At 38.3% G+C, this 22,270-nt stretch overlaps 1 protein-coding gene across 6 annotated transcripts in view; it reads right to left on the reverse strand.

The window, feature by feature from the left end:
* vps13b (vacuolar protein sorting 13 homolog B) overlaps positions 1-22,270 on the reverse strand; it is a 396,480-nt gene extending 374,210 nt beyond the window's left edge. For all 6 annotated transcript variants that reach the window (XM_084725927.1, XM_084725925.1, XM_084725926.1 and 3 more), the window contains exons 1-3: positions 22,138-22,270; positions 20,951-21,109; positions 19,151-19,294 (exon numbers count right to left, since the gene is read on the reverse strand). In XM_084725927.1, the coding sequence (XP_084582053.1) occupies positions 19,151-19,294; positions 20,951-21,097 (291 nt within the window). In that variant the 5' untranslated portion in view covers positions 21,098-21,109; positions 22,138-22,270. The remainder of the gene's footprint in view (positions 1-19,150; positions 19,295-20,950; positions 21,110-22,137) is intronic.

The raw sequence follows: 22,270 nt of genomic DNA on the forward strand, positions 1-22,270 counted from the left end.
TCCCTCCTCTGGCTTCATCCTGCCTTCCCGTTGATATCTGGTGCCATCGTGGGCAGCATATGCCCACCAATGACTGTAAGCTGCCTTATGTGCTTATATTACATTGCCGTGCAGAATTACTGAACCTTCCAGCCACACTGGCGTAGTTTTTAATGGGGTTCAGCTAAAAAATGCTTCAACAGTGTGCATTCACTGAGATGAATTACTTATGTAAATTGAGACAGAGAGAGAAGAGATGGAATGATTTAACTTGCGCAGAGCGGCTTCAAAAGTTGAGTTGTCATATAATTTTATGCATGTATGCCTATATATACACATATTTCATTTCATTTCAAAACTACTCCTCAGCTGTTACTATCCCCAAGCACCTTCCCCAGACAGACCGACCGCATTTCGGAGCATTTATTTTGAAGCCTAATTTTATATACTTGGTGATTTTTTTTCTTTGGCTTTGGGGTTAATGGCACATTTCTGACCTGTGACAAATTCAGAAAACATACTTATTATTTCTTTACACAGACTTTAAGCTTAGCAAATCCAAAAATGCAAAAAAGTGAGAACTGTCTAATAGGGCGTTCCCTTGTTGTTCCTGCTGATAATTTTCATCAATATGTTTAAACACTCCCCTAAAGCTCAAAGCAGAAAACCACTGCTCTCATATCTGATGTCATCAAGTGACAAACCCTGGAGAAGCTCCATCAACAATAAAGAGACCGACTTTGTGGACTTGTAAAATTTCTACTAGCAGATTGTCACCTTCTCCAGAGGCCCTTGGTCACTGTGTTTCCAAATTTTAGAGGAGGTCTGTTGTCTTGTTTCCAAGTTTTAGGATGGACTTGAATGTTCACAGCTTTTGATTCAACAGTTCATTACAGTTCATTATCAGAAGTCAAGTCTGTTTTTTGATTGCAGAGGACAAATAATTAACAAATTTGGTATATAGCCAGCAGCACTACTGTTAAAAACATCATAAACCATAAATTATAAACCATAAATTGGAGAATAAGGGAGACCAGCCTACTACATCAAAATCAAAGCACAAAAATACATAATATGACTACTATAGCTATAGTGCTCTACAACTACTATGTATAATTGAACAAATACCTCATATTCATATTCACAGCAGACATAAGCCTGCAACAGTGGATGGTAGGAAGACATAAAAGGAAGAGACAAACACATTAGAAGCATTCTAAAACTAGAGAAGTCAGAAAAAGGTGGAGAGTTGAGTATGTTAACCCACCAGTATGGCATTGATTAGGGGTTATTGCAGCACTGTAACCTTCAGTCAGCACGGGTGGTAAGTTAGTCAGACAATCCAGACAAAGAAAGAGGCCGATCACATGTGTTTAGCATTTAAACGGCGGATCAGCATGGCAGAGTGTCTCAGGAGTCGCCCCTTATCCTGACTAATGTAAACACTGTAGGTGTCAAAACCAAACATATTTGGCAACTCCATGCACACACACTTTGTTCAAACAAACTCAAATGAGCAAGGGCAAGTCATATACACGTACTGCACACAATTAACACACATTTCCTTGTTTCTGACACAATTTAATGACAATAAACTGCTTTCTGTCTGTGTGGTTGGGTAATGAAGATTAGGTTTTAAACATACTTTACATAATTTGAGTTGTGGACACTGACAGAGAGGCAAGTATCCCCCAGTGCGGTAAAGTAAACAGGCAATTGCCAAAAGAGACGAGAGCGGCTCTGGCAGAAATATTTACACTTTACTTCAGTTAAGGCCTTTGCGGTAGAGCTACACTATGCAAGGAGCTTTTTCCCCATCAGTGAGTGGTGGGAATTGGTAAACAGAAGGGGAGGAATAATAAATACCTCATCAAGGTTCCAAAGAATAGAGATTGGCAAATAATAAGATGTAAATTTGTTGCTCATTACTTCACGCTTCATTTGCTAACTTGTCATCACTTCAAAAGCAGCATCTGTAACATTTAGAAATAACACAATAAAAGAGAAAAAGAGGGCTGTTTTTTGGATGAGGTAAGTTTATAATGAGACATGCTCACATATTGAGGTGTTTAGTTTACATCACAATATGCTACTTGAGCACATTAGAATTAGAAACAGTCTCCCCTCCCATGTAGACTCTCATATCTGTACCTAAAGGAATGCCTAGCCCCGCAGGCCAAGAGTACATTGAGTTCAACAACTCAAACTGCCGCTAAAGAACAAGACTGCCAAATTTGGAAGTAGCGCAATTAGGCACTCAATGTCACCATGGGCAGTGAGCAATTCTCCAGAGGCAAAAAATGCCGTTTCAGAGGGAAGCCCTGGGACAAATGAAGCCTGCCTCAGCTGCTGCCGGGTAAACTGATCCCTCCAATGCCACGGCAGGGCACAGGACAGGGAGGGAGGGATGGAGGGATAGAGAAGGAGGGAAAGACAGAAGGACCAGGAAGGGGGTGGGGGGGTGGGGGGTACTTCCCCTGCAGGCATGTCAACTCAGCTGTTGACCAAAGATGACGGTAGCAAAAAAGGAAAAGAGGGACAAGAGACAAAGAGATAAGTGGAAAAAATAACATACTGAGATAAAGTGAGACACTGAGACTAAGAGTAGATGAGAGACAGCAACAATGAGAGAAACCTGGAGATAATGAAACCAGAACAGAGAGGCAGAAAAAAGGAACAGGTCCTGGCAGTGTGAGTGACAGGCAAGGGGGACCCCCTACTCAGAGGGTAAGTGGGCACCCATGGAGGGTTAGGGCACAGGAAGGCCAGGCCTGACCTCTGTCCCCCGGCAGACGTCTGGCTCAGTCAGGGACCAGGAGGCAGTGCGTTGAGGCTGTCTGAACGGTCGACCCACATCTGAGCTGCTCAACACATTAGCTGAACTCCACCACCACCTCCAGCTATAAGAAACAGCACCTCTGCAGATACTGTCACAGTTCCCCTAGTACAAACAAACGAGCTATAACTCACAGATACCAGAAACCAGTAAACTCCTAACTGCCATTGGCAGCATAACCTATAAGTAAACTGGGATGTGAATAAGTAATAAGTTGTCCAATTCAATTTTAATCTAAATTGATATGGTTTCTATTTTTGCAGAATGTTTAAACTACCTAAAATAAAAAAGTTTAACATAAACTATGTATACATATATATACCATATATATGTAAATATATATATATATATACATATATACAAACACACACACACACACACACACACACACACACACCATAATTTTAGCCTACAGGAAAGAATATATACACTGCACAGTGCAAAGTGTAGGGGAACAGAATAACGGTCTTATTCCTTGTCATTTTTTGTCATATGAGGCTTTTCACTTTGACATGTGCTGGCCTAAAGCAAAACAAAATTGACAGTTGGTTTTCATTGCCTGATAGCCATTTCTTAAAACTAAAATATGAAATTTTCTTTTTTTCCTCCACAAATTACAAAGCAATTTTTCAATTTAATTTGAACAAAAAGGAAAAAACTTGTTGGCAGAGATTAACCGTTGACTACCCTGCCTGCCTGCTTGCAACTGCCTGATCTTTGAAACCCAAACATTTTTAAAACTGGTCAATTTCACACAGTTTCAGCAGATTAATGAGAGCATGCAGAGGTCCACTGCTGGAAAAACACACTCTTTGTTATTGTTGTTTTTCCTCTGCAGGTTGCTGGCGAATTCATGCTGACATCAAGGCAGCAGGCCTGGAGATTGGAGGCCAGGCAGTGGAGGGCGAACGCCTATGGAGTGAGAAAATAAATCAGGGAAACTCAATAGCTCCTTATCTCAGACAGACCACCAACCCACCCCCCCCTCCAAATCACTCATATACACATACAAACACAGACACACACACTGGGTCTGACAAGCAGAGGCCCTGTCCCCCAGGGCCCATCTCTGGGGAGCATCCAGCAATCAGACCTCCTCTCTGCAACTTTAAAGACACTCACAGACAACACAGTTTGCCATATAACTTTCTTCAAACCTAACAGAAAAAAAATTCAAATATTGATTGCAGAAACACTGTGGACAATACTGCTAGAACAATACTGCAAACACTCACCACTAACATGATACTGCATGCTGGAGAGAGCATACTGTTTTGCTCTTACAGGAGTGCCTCTGTTGTCAATGCTACTTGCCATCTCTCCTCTTCATGTCATTTTGCTCCTACAACTTTTGTTCCTTCACCTGTCCTAATTCCCTCCTCCTTACCATCAAATTCATTTTCACTTCTTTCCATCTTCTTTAGAATCAATGTCCTTTTTATACAACTGCTTCTAGCTTGACGTTGTCATCCCTACGCTTATTCTAGACCTTCTCATCCCATCCATGACCAGTCAGTCTGAAACTACTTTTAACGGAGATGACCCTGGTTCTCATAAGAATGGCTTCCAGCTGGCAACAAGAGGAATGAGACTTGAAAAGTGGCTCACTGTTTCAAACATAAAGTCACAGTTTGGGATGGTTCCAGTAATGTCAAATGGTATGCAGCCACTTCTTTTACACTTAAGCTGCTCGACCCATTGATGACGACCCCCCTGGAATGTAAACTGAAGAGAACAGAGCTCATCGCAGTTGACTCAAATTACCTTTTCTTTAACGTCTCTTGGCTTCGTACACATCCATCAGCTCAACTAAAAATTAGCTGCTAATGGGTTTTTAATGAAACTGTAACAAATGCAGAAAGCCATTACACCATGATTAAAGACAGGGGTCTCATTTTCTCCCCAAACAGAGGTAGACTAGAGAAGGCTGCTGCCTTCTAGGACAGAATTTCACACACTCTCCCTTACATTCAAAACACTTCTAAATGAGCAAACATTCTAAATATTATTATTATACTGTGCAATTTGTATATACAAACCAACACATTAAACCAAAAACATACACCAAAGACAAATACTTGCATACAACACCACACAGAAATGCACCTCCTATACAGACTAAATGCAAAGACCCCTAGTCTAAAAACACAGCAGAGCAGCGCAGCTGGAATCCATGGCAGATTGAAGGGATTAGAGCCCGAAATGAGCCCAGATGAATATCACATCATGTGACATTCTGAATAATTATCTCAATGAAAACAGCTCATTACAAAAATGTGGTCTCTCTCTCTTTCCCCCTTTCTTCAAGTAATTAAATCCACTACTGGGAAAGAAAATCTCCATTTACTGTGCATGTATAGCACTGCATTAATGAAATATTACAGTCCTGAAACGTACACTATGTGCTGTAGTATTTCAACAGAACTGGGTTATTCCATAGCCTTGTTTTTCTGCGCAAGTGTGAGTCAAAGTAAGAGTACTGTAACAGAGGAAGCACAATTTAAGCAATCAACCAAAAGAAAAAAGCTATTTTCATGATTTTGGAATGTGTCGTTTTTCTATGACAAGTCCAATAGCATGTGTTAAAATTCAACCAAAATGACATGCTGTAAGTACACTCTAGACTACAATTATCTTAAGCACAATAATGAAATGTACACCTAAAATTATTGTGCTGTTCTCCTAATATTGAAAGTAAAGCTATCATGATTCTCATATAAGTCTCGTCCAAGTCAGTTTTCTTTTGTGAAACCACACACCACAACTACTCAGTGCATACTGCTTATTAACTTTTAATAACCTCAGATAAACAAAATATCCTTGACGTCATCTTAAGGAGAAACGGTCCATAAAAACTACACATTCAGCCCTGGTTTACTTGAGACTCTTGTTATTTTCTTTAAAGCCAAATGAATTATCTGTAATTTGTGTTTTTAAAACCTTCATACCTATATAATTACCACAACCACAACAGAGAATAGACAGAGTTGTGGGATTTCTTTGGAATCATTTCAAAGGGGGGGGGACTGTTTACAAGGTCTGTAATACCAGAAGTGTTACTAAGCACATTTCATCCCTGTAAACTGTTACAATGAAAGCACTAGGTTAATTTTCTAAGCATATACCTTCTTTCTTTCAGAAGCCAAGAACTATAACTTGTTCATTAAGAAGCAGGGGGGCAGCAGGGAAAAGGGAAAAGATTCCAATGCATCTGCCAAAAGGAGAATTCACAATTACAAAACTATTTCTCTCTAAAGCGGGGGGAATCACAACGACAGTGCTGGTGATGTCATGCTGGAGGTCTCTGCCAAGAGTGCCTCCACTGTACCCAAGTCAAACTGGCTATGTTTAATATCAGCCTCCGACATGCCCAGAATAATAACAAAGACAAACAGGGATCCCAGTTACAGAACAGACCCACAGGGAGCAACAGGAGGACTTCTGACTTCTCAGTATTTCATTTGGACTTCTTGTTCAGATGGTGTCCTTGCATTATCTTCACCTGAGAGGATACAATTGGCTGAGGCTGTAGTGCAGATCTTTTACCAAGAGACAATAAAACATCTATCCCAGGGCAGCAACTAATCATCATTTTCATTATTGATAACTATGCGAATCATTTTCTCCATTAATCTATCAGTTGTTTGGTCGATAAAATGCTGATCACTGTTTCCCAAAGCCAAAGGTGATATCCTCAAATGTCTTGTTTTGTCCACGGCCCAAAGATATTCCATTTAGTGTCAAAGAGTAAAGAAGACTAAAGAAACCAGAAACTATTCTCATTTTTTCTTAAAAAATGTCTCAAAATTATTAATCGGTTATCAAAATAGTTGACAGTCAAAACACCTCAACTGTAAAGAGCAACAAGGCAAGCCTTAAGCTTAGTGCCCTTGTCGAACCTTTTCAACACTGTACAGAAGTTTTGAAAAAGGCCTGTCCTATAGCATCTCAATAACATGGACCTTTCAGTGTCCATTCCTAAATGTGACCTATTTAAGTGCATTTTTAGCTCTACTATGAACCTATTACATTCTGTAGTACTGGTTTAAACCTCAGGGCATTTTCTTTAAGTCTTATAAGCAAACCTCAAGTAACACCAGCAGAAACCAATCTTGTGTTTACGGTACAGTAGCTGTTGCTGCTCCAGTTAAAGTGTGCATAATTCTCCATTAATCTAGTAAATCTCAAAGCCAGTGTATCCATGCATGAAATCGGTTCCTTTGTTACAAAATAGCTTTTTTCCTTCTTATTTCGCCACAACAGTAAGCAGGTCAACAATAAGACATTACAAAGCTGATGGAGGGCTGAGGTCAGTGCTCTTTCATCCTCATGAACAATGTTTGTTTTCCACAATTGTTATTCAAACAAAGGATTTTAAGTCATAGTAACTCCAATCCCAAGACTTGAATAAAAGCCAAGAACAAGGAATTCAGACTAGTGGCTCAGGCTAGTGACTGGTCCTGATGTAGGTGCTGTGATGGAATTTGGAAACAGGCTGAACTGTCTAAATCACTGCTGTCTCCATTTTCTTTGATTAGAACCTATTCAAATTCTGCCCTGTGGCCTCTTGATGTTAACATACCACATTCCTGCTGGTGACCTGTGCTTTTAGTATTGTTACACCTGACACACCTAACTGTTGTCTCATAGGACAAGGGGATAAAAAAAACATAAAGGAAAGGGACAGAAAGAGAACAAAAGTGCGCAAAGAGCTTCAAAGAAGAGTGAGAAAAACAACGGTTAGAGGAAAAAAAAATACCAAGACAGAAAAGAAGAAAAATGGGAGTGAGACAACAGGAAAGTACGGAGAAAAAAAAATCAAAAGAGAAGGAGACACAGAGAAAGAATGGGAAAGAGGGAGAAATTGTTCCTGATTTAGATCTGAGAGGCTCTGGTCCTTCAGATGTCTCCATCAGCTAACCACAAGCCCAGGCTGAGCATGTGAGGCATGCTGCTTACGCTGGCACTGCTACCCCCTAATGCTAATAACTGCAATGTGTTAGCTTCAATAAAACACTCCACACACACACATATACAGGCATGTGCAAAAAGACACACATCTTGGTCAAGTCAACTACAACACACATGGGGGAATTCCCAAAGACTTTCAATCTAACCTGTTTATTCCTAAACCAAATAATGAATATATTTTTAATTGTAATAAATCTCCATTCATCTGTCAAAAACTGAACCATCCCTGTCTCAAGCTTTGCCCATTATTTCATATACAATATTAAACACATTATACAAGGCATAAGCACCCCTTTAACAATTTAAGCACCAGCCTTTGAGACCAGCACAAGCAGTGGCTGAGGCTCCTCTGACAACTTAATTGCACATGCGAGGTGCAACTGGAAGGCACGAACTGTAGAGGCCTAAGTGTTCTCGGAGAGTATTAATGTTCTGAAACAAGCAAGATAGAATAAATCAAACAGAGAGAAATGGGAGAGGACTTTGCGTCAGTGTTGAGAAATACCAAAGCCTTATTGCAGGAGGTTTGAGCACGCAAGCGGAATGCAGCAGCCTTTATGTTTGCATAGCTTTTATACAAGGGGTCCAAAGCAACTGAGGTACTGTCAACATTCATCAGCTTACTTGAGAGATGGAAAACTGTCAACCTTACTTTGAAAAAAAAAAAAATTACAATTTCATCCGTTTAACATCTTGGAGCCGTAACTCAGTCCTTGTCCAAGGATCTCAGGTCTCTTCTTGTCTTCATCAGTGTAATGAAAGGAGACATGTTTCATTTCTTAACTTAAATTTGCATAACAAACCAATGAAACAAGAGGCCTGCTGCTAGCCAATAGCCAGACTGCAGTCCTCTGTTTTATGAGGTATAATCACATTTACAAATCATAAAACTACAACTAAGATTTGAAAAGTTAAAAATACAATTTAAAACATTAAACTATGGCTTGAAAATTAAAAATTGGATATGAACATTTAAAATGTTAATTTTCTCTGTAACAGCTGCTTTATACTCATGAATACTCATGCAGCATAATATCTGTCATGTTACAGACAATGTTGGCATGAGTTTCAAAACACAGCTTGCAAAGTTGTATTTGGTTGGAACAAGTAGCAAAGGATTAATCCTCTGTTACTGTCCAGGCTGGATTGGGTTGTTTTGAGCTGCTCTGATCTTTCCCCAATTAAAACTATGTTAGAAATCCCAGCAACATTTTAAAGGGGTGTGTTCAATCTCTGCTCAAAAACTCTGCCAAAGTTTTATGGCACTGCAAATGTTAAGAGAAGAAAGCAGTTGCAAAACACATTTGAACATTTAAATTTTCACATCAGATTTTTAAATTTCTCAGAGGCTTAAGACTTAGTTTTAACCTCTAAATATCAATTTCATTTTTATTATATAAAATGTGAATATGACTTTAATGCCTCATACTGTATTTTAACCAACCCGCATCCCAGTATCTCTACTCTCTCTTCTGTCAAAAGGATTATAATTTATTTACATCTATATGTATTTATATATTAATTATAACTGTCAAAAAGTTTTCATGAATGATTAGGAGCAACTACAACTCAATTATACAATGTGAATTCTTATCACATTGGTCCTTTTAAAGTAAATGTGGTCAATGTCAAGCCAGGAAGAGATACTCCTTCAAGATCTGTATGTTTATTATCTTTTCAGCTAACCATACGCCTTCTCCACATAATCTCCTTTTCTTCTCTCCACCACCATGGAGAGTGACATTGTGTGCAATTATTCATATTACATTCTTCTTCTCTCTACCACATATAAGAGGCAGCCAAGATAAAAGCTACCAATTCTGGCATACTCTGGGGCAAGAAGAGTCTAACTTATATACCAACACACAAAGCAGAGCAGGAGAAGCTCTTTCTGAAACACATTTACAATCAGCATTCCTCTGAATTTAAGAATCATGAAGTGTTATATATAAAATATGTTATAGAAAAATTCTAGATCCACAGACAATTCAATTCAGCATTGGAAAAATGCTCTGCCAAAGGGCCTGCTACTGACTAGCTCTGCACTGGTGATTTTACTGGTTAAAATGTCCTGCCTTATATGGCATCATCATTTCTATAATAAGAGTGGAATTATTCATAGGTCAAAGGGGTGAGGGTCTGCTAAATGGAGAACACACTCACCCTGAGACATAAAACACAGACCACCCACAGTTTGTGTAACATGGAGTCATACAAGCCTACCTTTCTCCTGAGAAATTACACACAGAGGCACCCAGTTACTGTGTTACTCCTTTTCTGTCTCATCCAAAGTCCATCTCTATAAATGTAGCTGCAACAATTATATGAAGAGGAATATGATGAAAAATGATCCAAATCTGGTTGCCATAGCATGTGCAGCATCCAACAAACAAAATTAATAAAAGAAAAGAAAGAACAACCTGTGGGTCACACTCACAACACAAACTCAATGATCTTAAAAGCAATATAAAGTGGTAAGCATCTTCCCTAATTCAATCCAACCCCTTCCTAGTGTGTCTGTTTAGATTTAAGACTCATAAAGCAATGGTGTGCCTAATTGCAACAAAATATCTTCCCAGAATTTCTGTCCAAAGAAAGCACTAATGAAGCGAACATTAGCCTTAATTGCAAGGTAATCGTTTCCCAGACTGCAATATCACCAGGAGCACCCAGCAAGTAATAAGCTCCACTGAGGGATTGCTGTAGTCCGGATGGCCTGAGAGCAGGGATTAAACTGTGGAGCAGCAGCATCCTGCCCAGAGTGTATTGATCACCACTTGACTCACTGGATGCAGGAAGCCGCCGGGTTTAATTTTTCCCCCGACTGCTTTCCTGTGTCTGAGGACTGTCTGAGGAGCTGAAGTAACCTCATCCCACAAGGAACCCAAAACGCCATCCAACCTCATAGACAAAGCAGAGTAACGCTGCGGGTTGTGTAGCATTGGCTGACTCATAGGCAATGGTGGCTGGGTGCAAGGTCTTCTGTTGGAATGACACACTTGTGCATTGCCTTCTGCAGATGCTTTAAATCAGTTTGGAATGCAAAACAGAGCCCAGTGCAATGGGTCACTCTGTGCTGAAAACTTGAATGTGAGGACAGATACATACAACATAGTGAACTACATAACTGGTTTAAGTCTAAGAATTTGTTTGATGGAAAATATTTTTTAGCTTGTAAACACACTGCATGATTACTTAACAAAACTTTTTTTGTTTAGTGTGAAATACAGACTTACAGGCCAGGAAATTTCAGCTTCATTACTACACTGAAGCCTTCCTCAGACTGAACAATTCTGGCAACAACTGGCCCAAGGCTACCAATGCTCAGTGCCTGTGGCAAAGACAGTGGGCACCCTCATCTCTGATCACAGGTTTCTCCCCACTGCTGTTCAATCCAGCCTCACCTGAAATCTCTCTAAATCTTGCCCATATAAGACAAAATGTTAATATTACAGTTATGAGTGCCTTAGATTTATGCGCATAAAAAATAAATACAAGAGACAATTCCTACAGGGTACATTTGTACATGGCTCATAAAACAAACAATGGATGTGGTCTTGTAGGATACGTTTACATGAAGGCCTGACAAACTATAAACAATCTGGAGGTTTCATCTTCAAAGCCATGGAAATGCTGCAATTTTTTAATGACAAAATGGACAAATACAAACACATACAGGGGCCTACGCACATAGATCCTCTTGTAACCACTCCCAAGCACATGCGCTCTGATGTTCAATCTACTTCTGTCTCTCTATAGTTCTTTTTGTCTCTCATCAGAACTTGCTCTGGCTTCCAACCTGCCTGAGGAATCCACAGTGTGCCAACATTACTCCATCTTTTTATTATTTACAGTCAGAGATGGGTTTTGTTACCGCTACAGGGGGTTGGATTCAAGGAAAAAAAATTCTCCAAAGCTCCATGTCTTTGCCCTCTTTCTCCTCAGTCCTGAAGACAAGGCCCCACTGAGCTGATGATCAGACGGATTTATGGAGCAATCTCTGTAAGCCATTTGCTCCCTGCGAGCCGGAGAATCAAAGGCAAGATTTCCGGATGGCATTGGGACAGAGATTATCCAGTTTGTGCTATCTGATTGCAAACTTCCACAGGCTGTTTTCTTTTACTTGTTTAACTTTTTCCTTTGTGTTTTCTGACTTGTGAAAAATGAGTTGCACAGGCACAAACAAGACTGGGTCTCATTCTGTCAGAGGAGAGTGGCTATAGAGGCAGACAGTGAAAGTACAACTCTAATTCCAAATAAGTTGGAAAGTTGGATAAAATGTAATTGCAGACAGAATTCAATTATTAGCAAAAACTTTTTGACCATATTGATGTCTGCCTTCTCTCTAATATGATGGAACTAAATGGTACTCTGCTTGAGGTGTTCAAAGAATCACTCAAAAAATTTAAAAATTCACAACCAGTATCTAAATAGTTCTGGTGGATTCTACTGCAGAAAGAAGCTGTTCACAGCAGTGAGAGTTATCTATTATCTGGATAACTGAGCCATCATTTTTGGAAAGAGACACTGGTTTTGAATTTTTCAAATGTGTTTTCTTGGTGCTTTGAGATGCCATTTAGTCCTAATATATTAGAGAGAAGGCAAACATCTCTACAGCTGATATCTCCAAAATTCTGGAACTCACACCAAAAATTAATGCTAAATAAATAAACAGCAGTACAGGCTAGGATGAAAAATATACATTTTTGATTTGAACTGTCCCTTTAATGTTCACACTGATATTTTTTTTTCCTTTTTTTCATAAATATACAGTCATTCTGCATTTGATGCCTGCAAGATGTTGCAAAACATTGGTACAGGAACATGTTTACCACTGTGATACATCACATTTTCTTTTAACAACACTCCTTAGGTATTTGGGAACTGAGGACAGTAATTGCCGAAGTTTTGAAAGAAAATTTCTTTCCTATTCTTGCTTGATATATGACTTCAGATGCCTTAACTTGCATTTGTAGATGCAGCAAGAAACTGTGTTTACCGACAACTGTATATGGGTTTTAGATGCAGTTTTTAACGCAGTGCCTTCTGAGGGGTCAAAACACACAGGCATTCAATGTTGGTTTTTTGGACTTGGCGCTTAGGTGAAGAGATTTCTTTAGATTCTCTGTATCTTTTCATTATATTATGGATTGTAGACAGTGAAGTCCCTACATTCCATGGAACTGTGTGTTGAGAAATGTTGGTCTTAAACTGTTGAGACCTGTCAAGGATGCCCCTTTAATAGTCAATCATGATACTATGACCTGTTACCAATTAACCTGTTTACTTGTGGAATGTTTCAAATAGGTGTTATATGAGCATTGCACAACTTTCCCAGTCTTATGTTGCCCTTGTTTTACTAGATGACACAACAACTTTTTTTTGAAACTAGTCCTCACTGTTTTCATTCTCACTTTAGAACATGCTCACCAGTGTTGGGACTAACGCATCACAAAGTAACGTGTTACTGTAATGCCGTTATTTTTTGCAGTAGTAATCTAACGCATTATTTTTAAAATTCAGTAACTCAACTAACGTTACTACATGATGCGTTACTCCGTTATTTTCCGTTATTTTTGTGTGGTCTTGGCTAGAGACTGAGCTGCAGCCAGAGCCGTGTAGTCTTGAATCTTCCTGTGTGTGTGTCGTGTGTGTGTGTGTCATGTATGTGTGTGTGTGTGTGTGTGTGTGTGTGTGTGTGTGTGTGTGTGTGTGTGTGTGTGTGTGTGTGTGTGTCGTGTGTGTGTTTGTCAGCAGGGAGACGGGAGAAGACACGCTGTGTGGGTGTGTCTGTTTACAAGACTGGTATCATCATGGCGTCGGCAGCGGAGCCCAAGTTAAGTTTCTTTACATGGAGATATTCTCACTACTTTACATTTGTCGAGCACAAAGACAAGAACGTTTTAGTTAAATGTAAGTTGTCTTGGATCAAAGGTCTTATCTACTGCCCAAAATAGCAATTCAAACCTGTTGAAACACCTACAGAAACAACATGCTGAGATTAATGGGAGACCTTTTTTTCATAGTAACTAAAAAGTTACTTTTCACAGTACTGCATTACCTTTTGGTGTAAGTAATCAGTAAAGTAACTGAGTTACTTTTGAAATAAAGTAACTAGTAATGTAACTAGTTACTGGTTTTCAGTAACTAGCACAACACTGATGCTCACACTCTGTCAAGAAGAATTACACCTCTCAATTTAAGCCAGAGCATAACTACAACAGGCCACTACAAAAATCTACACACAGTAGCTGATAACAGCCCATACATCCCAGGTTTCCCAATTAGTGGGCTGTGGATTCAACCGCTGGTTGGCAAAACCACATGTTAAAGCAGTAGCATCCAGAGTATAACACAACAACAAGGAATCAAACATGCATATGAGGTCATAATGTTTCAAAACCTGTGTGTGAGTCATTATTTGATACTAAAGTCATGTATAACATCAATAGATTTCTGTTTAACTTCTGAGGCAAAATAGCAATCTTTTGTCAAGTAGGTGGTAGATTTAGCGACAGAGTAACTTAGGGTTTTTAAAAAGTCTTCAGAAGGGGTTTCCCTAATTCCATGTATTACCCATTATTTAGGAGCAATGAGGTTTAGTGGCGTAAAGCCCTAAAAATAGTTTGGAAGGAATCTAACAGAAAAAAGGGCCTAGTTGGACCATATGCCAAACCAACAAGTCTCAGAGGCACCTCCCCAAATCATCTTGAGGCAATGCATCAATCAGAACCTCCACATCAGTGGCAAATGCACTCAGCGACCATAAAACTCCCAGATCAAGCAGCAAGCTGAGCCAAAACCAGAAAGGCTCTCCTCAGTAAACCCAAGCCCTTATCTTTGTCTCATAAAAAATAAAGAGTGCCTGAGAGTGTTATGATCCACCATAACTGCTGTCCAGCCAGTTCCTCTCTGTCTTTGCTGATCACACCTCATCTTCAACATCTGGAGCAGTTTACCAAGATGTACAGAAGAAAAAAAGTGCACATAATTTTACAACATTGCATCAATGTTAGCTGTTAGGTCTTTCATTAAGGCCTCAGTTTAATCTTGCCAATTTTTGTTACTGCTACAACTAGCTACAAATACAAGAACAAAACTCCTAAAAACAACCACACAATAAATTCTATCTCTTACCAAAGATTTTATCCATCTCCTCATTATAGGGGGAAGTTTGAAAGCAGTAATGCCTTAAAACAAATGCTCAGCATCACATCAGAGAACAGCTCCAATCACCACATCTGAGCAGAAAAGTTTCAAATGACAACATCAGCCTAATGAAAAAACAAATAAATAAATAAATAAATAAACCAAATGTAGACAGACTGTCCTGGATGTAAGGAGTTTGGTGTGAAGCTGGAAGAACTTACATTTGCTAACTGCTAACTCCTTCAATGAGATTTCAATTGGGCAAATAAGATACTAGATGGAGACCTTACGAATCCTATTAATAACTCTCTATCCATAGAGGTTCTGTATATAGAATGACAGCTTTTAAGACCATTGTTTTACCCAGTGCGGCTCTTGACATTTTCAGATTGCTTTTTAATTTAGAATGGGCTCAGATCAAACAGGTCATTAATATCAAATAACTCATGAGAGGCCACATGGAGTGTGTCTTTGCACAAGAAGAAAGAAGTTAAAGTTGACTACTACAAAACTCTTTCATCCCCATGACCAATCTCCTGTTACATACATTGAGCTCTTATGCATAGACCAGGGCTTAGTCTAATTTCACATGGAGATGTCCACACTAATAATTCAACCCATACATGAACTGCAACGATTTATATTTTTGGACTTGAACTGAAAAAAGAAATGTAAAGGCAGAAGTATCTACATATACAATAAATCTGAAAACTAATGTGTATTAAATTAAGCATGTACAGTAATTTTGCAAGTAGCATTAAAACAATCAAGGATACAATAAGACATATAAAACCTAATGTACTTTGTTTGTAAATGGCCTCCAGTTTGTAAAAATGAATGTCAAAAACAAGTTGACAACATTTTTTCTGTTACCATACTTTCTGCACTACAAGTCCTCATTACAGCTTATTTTAAGCAATTACACTGTCAGCAGGAGCTGTAATCTCCAACTGCTGCTAAACGCCCAAATTTCCACATTTGCTGGAAACTATAATTGTGAGCTGGTCTTGGTGCTTTGCAGATGGGCCCTATTGAGCAATTTGAATATCCCTAATATTACCCAGTTCCTCTCGAGGGGAAACACGAACATTAAAAAGGTCTAAATAATTCCGGTCATATTACACAACCCTTAATGAACTTCAAAAGATGTACGGATGTTTTTACAGGCCAGCGCTCAGGCTTTAACAGTAATTATGAAAACAAACCATATTAATGATATCATTTATCATTTCCACACTTTGGCTGCATGAGGCCCACCACAAAGTTCCTGCCTCTATTGTACAAAAGAAACACTAGTAATCTACTAAATTTAAAATGTAAGATTTTCCATACACAGATCAATTTCTTCAGCTCTTTTAAAAATCCTGTGGGCCATCACCCAAAATACTTCAGGGCTTCAGATTGTCACATTGCCCGCATTATGCATGCACCTATGCCAAACTCCCTGCATCCCTGCTAGAATCAGATTAAAACTGGACCAGGGCCTGACATGTATATGAACAGGATATCTAACCTCCAGAGATATATGATCTTGTTTCTGGGGGCTGACCAAAGTGGGAGACTGCCACTGCAGAGACATTGTTGTTTTTTCATGTTCTAACAATGCTGAAAGTGTGATAAGGATGAAACAAGGGTTATACAAGTTACCAGATCACACAGCATATAACTAAACTGGCTGCATTTTCTTGGCTACGAACACAGTAGTCAGCCTCCTGCTTCCCACTCACATAGGAGAGAAGTGTAGCGGCTCATTTAAATTCCACATGCTAGAAGGACTTCTGCTGTAAGTCTGGCTTTGCTCCAAATTATGTCTCATGGGTGTACATACCACTGAATAATTTGTCCAAATGTCATTTGCAATTCCCCAAAAATCTTTTCTTGACTGGAAGCCTTTTTGAAAACATTTGTAACAAATAGTTGTTTTGAGACTACATGCATTACAACAGTACAGGTACTGGTACATGACCTTAAGCTGTGTACAAAGCATAAGAAACAAGTTCCATCGACTAGAAACTTGATCACACAAGCAGTAGCCACCTGCATAGTATGATATTTACCATTAGTTCTGGGCAGCACAGGCTCATGTGTTACAAATCTTTTTGCCGCAGTCTATATAATTAGCTGTAATTGACTTCCCTTGAAATGTGTTTCTTCTGGGACATCTGGCCTTGAAACTTCAACCTCCCCATAAAAGGGCCAGCGCTAAGTTACACTTTCAATTTTGCAAACTGCATGGGTGGCAAAGGTAGGACCAAGCTCTTCTGCAAAAACAATCTGAAAAAAATGCCTTTGACATAAAAAGGCATAAACTAAGTAGAATAATATAAATATTTCTCTTGGAATAACTATTTTCAGATTTGTGTCTGTGATGATGCATGACAAGGCTTAAAGTGACATTTCTTACTGAAAATTTAGGACAAAACTCCTGTTGCAAATTGCTCCATGGCACTACTACAGGTCAAAAATTCCAACATATGACCAGGCGACATGGCTAAGACATAATATTTCAATATCTTTACACTATGCTGCAATAGACAATATATAATTCAATATACACATTTTACTAAAAATAAAACACTGTAAATTCTCAAATAATGATGATCTTATAGAACATGATGCACTGCTATAGATTAAACTACCCAACATTAAATAAAATAGAGTGGGCAATATGGACAAAATCAAATATCGAAATGTCTCTATATTGCAACAATATTGTTGGGATGACTATTGGTGCTTTCACAGTGGGTAAAGGCACATGAAAGAACAGCTAGAACAGTCTGATAAGTTCAGAAAATTACATCTCTTTGCCATAATGCAGCCTTTTAAAACAAGAAAAGACAACAATGTCCAAAAACTAAGACAATATCTAGCCTCATATGACAATATCAATATATTGCCCAGCCCTACTTTGAGAGATGTGAAACAATTTTATTTTGTCTATGAATGTAATTCCAAATCTTGTCAATGAGAAGCACTATACTATAGTACAAGTACTGCTTGAGAATGGAATGAAACAGAAGCAATGACATACTAAAGACAGAGATGGTGAAGTGGTTAATAGCATAAGTCAAAGTCACCTCACAGTTCTAAGTTCCCTGAATATTTCTGGTTAGTGGTCAATGAAGCTGTCCCTCTTTTTAAGGAACAAATGTGCTGAGTGAAATCACTGTGCTTTCCTGAAGGGAATCATATTGGCAAAGTAGAACCAACCATTTTTAAATGACAAAAAGATGTGGAAAACAATAGCTAATATATGTTTTATGCTGGAATCCATCAGTTTAAAAATTCTAGTTAGACGCATGTCTTGATAAATTGAAAGAGCATTTGAAAGTCATTAATTCTGGTACTATGGATGACAACACACTTTCATCCCCAAATTCTGAAATGTGCTCCTCATTGCAGACTGTCGTTACAGCACTTGCCAAAGTGCTTCTTTACCCAGAAGCTTTTGAAAGTGTAGATTACATTCCAAAGTTTTAAACGGCTTCTGTTTTTTTTTTTTTTTGTCTGCTTTGCTATTTTTCTCAATGCATTTCTCAACAGAGTAATTAAGCATGGATAAGAAAGACAGAGGCAACTAGTATTTCAACAAATTAACAAGCTTTACATGCCGTAGTAGCCCAAATAAGCACACCTTTGCCCAAAAGCAAAACTAACTTGAAGTAAGGGGTAGCATAAACAGAGGGACATTAAACTCCTGAAGCACAGAAGGATTAATGTAATTGATTTGAGAAACACATAGAGATAAAAACAGTTTATATATATATATACTGTATATATATATATATATATATGTATACGATTTAGTTTTTTAAATAAACAATATATGGAATTAAAATATTAAAAATGGTATGATTATTTGCAAGTAACTGATGCAAGTACAAGATCACGGAAAAGTATTTTAGAAAATGAACACCTCAGGTTAAAGCATAAGCTAAAAATGAAATGATATGCTATAGTTTCTCTTCATGTGATTTTAGTGTGTTTTTGTCACAGCAACCTCTCTACAGAGGGTCAGTTCAATGTTTGTTTGTTTATTTAAAACAAAGGCCATTATGAAACTTCTTGGACACTCAAAGAATAAAAGGAATGAGAATACTTAACTTTGGCATGAGGAGGAATTTCACATAAATAACAAGAACATCTGGCCAGCCCTGTTTTGGCCCTGTAGTGAAATCAAGGATAACATGTTTCTCATACCAGTCAGTAACTAACCTGGGCTCCATCCCTCAGCTTGAGGATACATTCCATGGTGTTGATGGTGATGACTACAGGCTCCGAGCCCAGCTTGGTCCAGGGTACATGGATACGCAGCTCATGGATGTGACCACTCATGAAGGTAAAAGGCAGCTTCAACTCCTATAAATAAGCAAAGACATATAAAGATAGAAACATCAGATAGCTATGTAAGTAAAGTTAGAATTATCCATACAATAGTATTACATCTGTGTTGCAGACAGCATTGTAAAGGTATTTGGCAATAGACTGCTAAGGCCTCAAAAACATTCGGAACCTTCAGCCATTCATGTACTTCTATTTGAAATTAATATTTGAAGACGAAAGGATAGTAAAAACAACAGCTACAGATTACATACTGGTCATGCTTTTAACAAAATCAGTCAGATTTTCTCAAAGGCAGACGAATCACTGATCTGCATCTTGAACTACTCTCTGTAAGAACGACTCCCATGGAACCAGACTGCCTACACACAGGCTTCACAGGCCTCCTACGGAAGTCTAAGCCAAAAAACTAATAACCAAACATATTTCAGAGGAAAATCTGTCATGGATCTACAGAATGTCTGCTCAATTACCCCCCCCACCCCCCCACCCCACACACACACACACAAGAAAATGACCTCTAATTGTTCATTTTAAAAGATGTACTGTCCAAATGAAATGCAATAAAACAAAGGCAAAGGTGGGATAATTGCCAAGATTTTGACATAGTGTCTTAACACAGTTCCCACTGTCAGTTGGCTTAAAGCTGCTTCCAATAAGAACTTTCATCACGATCACTGTTGGATTAGGTAGTGTTTTGGTTTGCTCTTCAGAAGCAGTCAGAACCCACTCAAGACAAAAGAAAGTTCTTTTAACTCATGGCAGACTAATCTAATGCAGACATTACAAGTGTAAAAAAGAATACTGTGTCAAAATAGCACTGCAGAGCAAAGATATGTAAGCAAATCCATCAAACTCCTCCAAAATGACAATACATATACTGTATTTTGGCAGTGTTTTTTTCTGATTCTAGTCAAGGCAATGGACTACTTTCACAGCCAGCATTTTAATATATCATACCAAAATACTCACAGGTGTGATGATTATTGCGTTCCCCTGAGGTGTAGTCCTTCTATTGCGAATGCTCATTCACTGTCACTACTGGGAAAGTTAATAGAACTGAGTTGACACCATAACTATAATGTTGCTAATATGTAAACGCAAGTGAAAGGAAAATTAATATGCTGGTAGGGCACATGCTTAATTTTAAAAACTGTATTTTATTTTATGTCCTGGGGGATTTTTTTTTTTTTTTTTTTTTTTTTACTTTATTGTTGAGCCATTCTGCAGTGTCAACACTGTTGTGTTCACATGCTTAACTGCTTCTTTTGTTAAGAGAACAATATGCTAAAATTACTTATTTTAAAACACTAATTTAATAATTTAATTGTAACTTGTATGTGCATGGATGACCAATGTTTATGACCAAAAGCAAAAAGTAAAAGTGCAGTAAACTACAAAAAACACAAGAAGAAAAACAATAATAATAATAATAACTACATAATAATATTTAAGAAGTGAAATGTAAAAATTGTATTGTTATTAGAAGTGTGTACGGATACAAAAAGACTTAATTATCATCCATCATAAGTGCATGGTATTCCTTTAAAGAAAATACCCATTACCTATAGATACAATATATACAATCTCTGTCTTCCCAATAAGTCATGTTTAAAAAAAAAAAAAAAAAAAAAAAAGGCAAAGAAAGCAGAGGATACAGTCAAGAAACAGTACCTGTTCCAGTACATCTAGCTTCAGGTCCAACTTGCTGAGCACCACATCTCCTCCCCAGAGAGACAGCTGCAGGTCAGATGGCTTCAGATTCTTTATATACTTGTTGACATAGCTCATCAGGAGCGGTGTGACATAGGACTCCAACATTGTGTCCCTGTCCTGAACACACAACAAGCATTGAACAAAACATTGTGATGTTATTTTGTTTGTTCACATCCCAGCATTAATTTAGTAAACCTCTTTCCCCAATATAGGCATATCCCAATATTATAAAAAAAAAACATACATGAGCAAGTGCTTATGAAACTTTGAACAAAGAATACATATTTTCCAAGGCAAATTTAAAAAGTAAAGTGCACAGGTGAAAGTAATATATCAATTATAACTGCATTTCATTTACTGTAGGTATGCCACTTCAAAGGCAGAATTGCTGCTTATGCTAGCTCATGGATATGGTTTACAGGGACACATACATGGAATGAAGCCATAAATAATGGTATTACATACTTATGCTTCTCCTGCTGTGACTGTGCAAATATCTATTTCAAAAGGGCCTATTATCATTATAGAGGCTCGTACTGATCTCAATGAGAGGCAAAATTCAACACCGTATTATAATGCTATACTATTCCATGTCAAAATGTCTGCTGTTAAAACAGCCAATTATGTGCATTTAAAAACTAACCAAATTTCTCGCTAAATCTAAAAACTAGCCATACGTAAGATGTAACAGTTAGCTAATGTTGAGCTGATATTTCCACTCGACAAAGGCTGAACTGTGTTCGTGTGTTGTAGACGACGGTTTAACTAACAAATCGTTTTACAAATTTGGTGGTTCTACTTTAAAAGTGGCTTAATTTTAATTCACAGGACAGTCTGAATTAGCCTGTTTCTCTTCACTTTTTATTAATGCGACCAAGCCGGCGGTAGATAGCTACGCCATTTCCAAATGCCTAGCTATACAACTAAACATAACTTGGTGTTTTAAATGAAGTAGTGTCGTCCTGCGTAGTAAGAATTTTAACTAACGGCGGAGTAGTTAGCCAGACGTTAGCTATGCACTCCTGTCATTCTGCAGCAGCAGAGCAGAGAAGCTAAGCTAACTGCTAAGAAGAAGTCGCCCTAAACTTCGTTTCGGCTTACTAAAACGTGTGACCACGGGTGAAAATAGAAAACACCCTCCTTACTTGACTCCCGCTTATATCCTGTAGCTATTTCTTCAATTCGACGTTTAATAAAACAAATTCATCCCGTTAACTGACGTTAGCAACATCTCTCAACGGCTTCAGCTCAAACGTCATCAGTAAACACCGACGCGGC

This window comes from Lutjanus erythropterus, chromosome 9 (assembly GCF_056507025.1).
Source record: "Lutjanus erythropterus isolate fLutEry1 chromosome 9, fLutEry1.hap2, whole genome shotgun sequence".
NCBI classification, from domain to species: domain Eukaryota; kingdom Metazoa; phylum Chordata; class Actinopteri; order Lutjaniformes; family Lutjanidae; genus Lutjanus; species Lutjanus erythropterus.